Raw genomic sequence first — 2871 nt, 5'->3', positions numbered from 1 at the left:
ACAACTTGCTGTAGATTGTTGAAGGTCTCTGAACACTTCCACAATAAGTCTTCAACCTCTGACATTTCACATTTTCTAAAATACTAGGTGCATTACATATACCAAAACAACTAGTGGCCCCGTGGTAATATTAGGTGCTGCACCTTGAGTGGTATTTACCTGACTTCATATAAGGTGCCCTATTAACCCTTTCCATCCTTCACTTACTTTGCATAGGCCTTCTCCAACAGGGCACTCCAAAATTCACTCCCTTCAGCAGAATGAACAAAGACAAGCTCTCCATTCTTGGTTGGAAGTCTGTCATCGACAACCACATCCACCCATTCTCCAAACTGCCAGAACTAAAGTGGAAGAAAAGTGTTTTCAAAATGTTATACATTATAGATTGTATTTTAGATGCATTGAACTTAAAATACATATACAGTAAACTAAAGGTAGTTTCTGGTTGCTTGAGAGTTACTATTAAAAATAAGCCTAACAAATTCCATACCCCATACTATACCAAACCATAAACCCTGAAATATATAATCAGACTGTCCAACAAAAAGAAAAGAGCAGTATAATGGCAGCAGTAAAAAGAAAGCCTATACCCGATCTAGACTAGCTAGGAAAGCAGTAAACGTCATAAATATGGATGTTTTGGTGCGCTGAGAACACATTGGAGTCACAAGAGTGATGAACGAAGAATCGCCTTAGTGATGGCATGACGTGCAAAGTTTAAAATCAATATATTTTTATATAGGTTCTATAGGTTATGTGTCGGTTGCTTTAGAGTGACGTTTGCCTAAATTCCAGATAATGGGGAGTTTACTGTATACAGTATATTTAAAACATAGGTATAGTATAGGTACTGAGATAAAACTAGAACTACCGTACCTTTAATGGTTTATCATCTAGTTGATCCAACCCTCTTTATATAGCATATACCTTCTATAAAGGATCTTAAAATATGGGGAAAAAGAGAGAAAGAGGTGGGAGGCTCCCATGTTTTTTGGTGTTTTCAGAATTCCTTTACATGCTCACGTTCCTAATAATCCAAACACACCAGGGAAAGAGATCCCAGGGTTGTTTTCTGTCACCTAAATCTGAATGTAAAAACCCATAGGGCTTCCTGCACGTTTATTAGAATATAAAGGGAAGTATAATTTCTCATACATTTTATTGGAACTCAAAAAGAAGAACTAAAAAATAACTAAAACGCCATGTTTCAAATGTGAATGATTTGCCTAAAGAAGAAAAGTGTTTTAAAATGCATTACTCATTCAAGTCAATATTTTTCACAACAAAGGCTTGAGCTGTTGAACTACAAGCCTCACATTATGATTGTTCTGAAAAAATAATTGATTGGCTACCGGAAGGATATAAATATCAGTCACACTATGTACGTTCACAGGAATTCAATGTATCATTCACTTGTTCAAATTGATCTGTATTAAAATCATTTTCATCATATCTAGGTAAAACTGTAAAAAATGTTTGTGACTTGATTTAGTTTTCCGAATAAATAAACAAATACATTGCGAATGATCAAGACACAAAAAGTGGTTTGGATTTGTAATACAATAATATAATACAATGTTTAACAAAAAAGTCACCATGTCAAATGATGTTGATAGCTATTCTGCCCATACAGATTTGTGATGGGTTAGTATTTTTGATTATATAATTGGGGCTGTCCAGCTTCTGGTCTCAAGGGCCATAAACAGTGTAGGAATTTCATATTTAGACTCATTCTAAAACAAAGTATATAATGGTGTTTTGCACCCTTTCAGGACTGTATAGGTCTTGACCACATCCCAATTTAGAACATGTACATACAACAAGGTTTCCTTAAGGATAACCAGCCAAATAATGGGACTTTGATGGACAAAATTAAGCAATTCTCTTCATACATAAATATAAAACCAAATACAGTGTTATTAGAAATCACTTGTTAAAATGTACAATACAATATAAATAAAAACAATAGATTACAGCACTGATATAAATCTCCCTATGGAAAACTCGCTAAATGAGATAATCAAGAACTCCAACGCGTTTCGCTATTGAACTATTGATTGAATATGTGGATACATTATAATATCAATTGTTGTAATTGTAGATTTCCTCTTCCTGAGGAAGCAGACTTAGTTTCTGCGAAACGCGTAGATGTTCTGGATTACCTTATTTAGAGAGTTTTCTATGAGATTTACATCAGTGCTGTACTCTTTTCTTGTTTTTAATTATATTATATTGTGCATTTTAACAAGTGATTTCTAATAAAGCTGTATTTGGTTTTATATTTTTGTATGAAGAGAGTCCCGTTATTCGGCTGGTTATCCTTAAGGAAACCTTGTTGTATGTACTTATCCTTCTAAATCTCACTTTACTAAACGTACTGATGTGTGTTAGAGAAATACTATAAATGTGGACCCTCGAGGACTGACATTGGAAAACCCTGATGTAAATGAATGAAAATATTGCATATCTAGCATTATAATACTTCCTGAGACATGCAAAGTTGTTCTGTCTGGTATACGAAAGCAAATTATTTAGTCGGGTTTACATAGAGATTGCTATGCAGGTGCATTAAACAGAGAAACTATTCTTAATGAAGAAGAGACGGTTTTCTTGTTTCAGATGCTTATTTAAAAACTTGTCTCCCACATCAACCAATCACAAAGCTTTCTTTTAGTTCTAACTCCACATTGCAGAAATAAAAGTTGTAAGCTGATTGGTGACTTTAGGCAATCTTAAGCTGCGTACACATGTCAGATTTTTCTCGCCCGATAATCAGCATCGGCCAGATATCGGGCGAAAATCTGGCGTGTGTACAGTCGGCGTCATTCATCGTCCGTGGATCCGTCCTGGCGGATCCACGAACGATGAACG

General features: G+C 35.0%; 1 protein-coding gene across 1 annotated transcript in view; it reads right to left on the bottom strand.

Moving 5' to 3' along the window:
• Positions 1-2871, bottom strand: part of LOC140329907 (calpain-2 catalytic subunit-like) — a gene marked incomplete in the record, with an annotated part of 45091 nt that overhangs the window by 24060 nt on the left and 18160 nt on the right. The window contains 1 exon segment of the mRNA XM_072410299.1: positions 208-341. Coding sequence (XP_072266400.1) covers positions 208-341 — 134 coding nt within the window.

Source organism: Pyxicephalus adspersus, chromosome 4, assembly GCF_032062135.1.
Source record: "Pyxicephalus adspersus chromosome 4, UCB_Pads_2.0, whole genome shotgun sequence".
Taxonomy (NCBI): Eukaryota; Metazoa; Chordata; class Amphibia; order Anura; family Pyxicephalidae; genus Pyxicephalus; species Pyxicephalus adspersus.
Note: the sequence above shows the minus strand (reverse complement) of the source record. Positions and strands in the feature narration are given on the sequence as shown.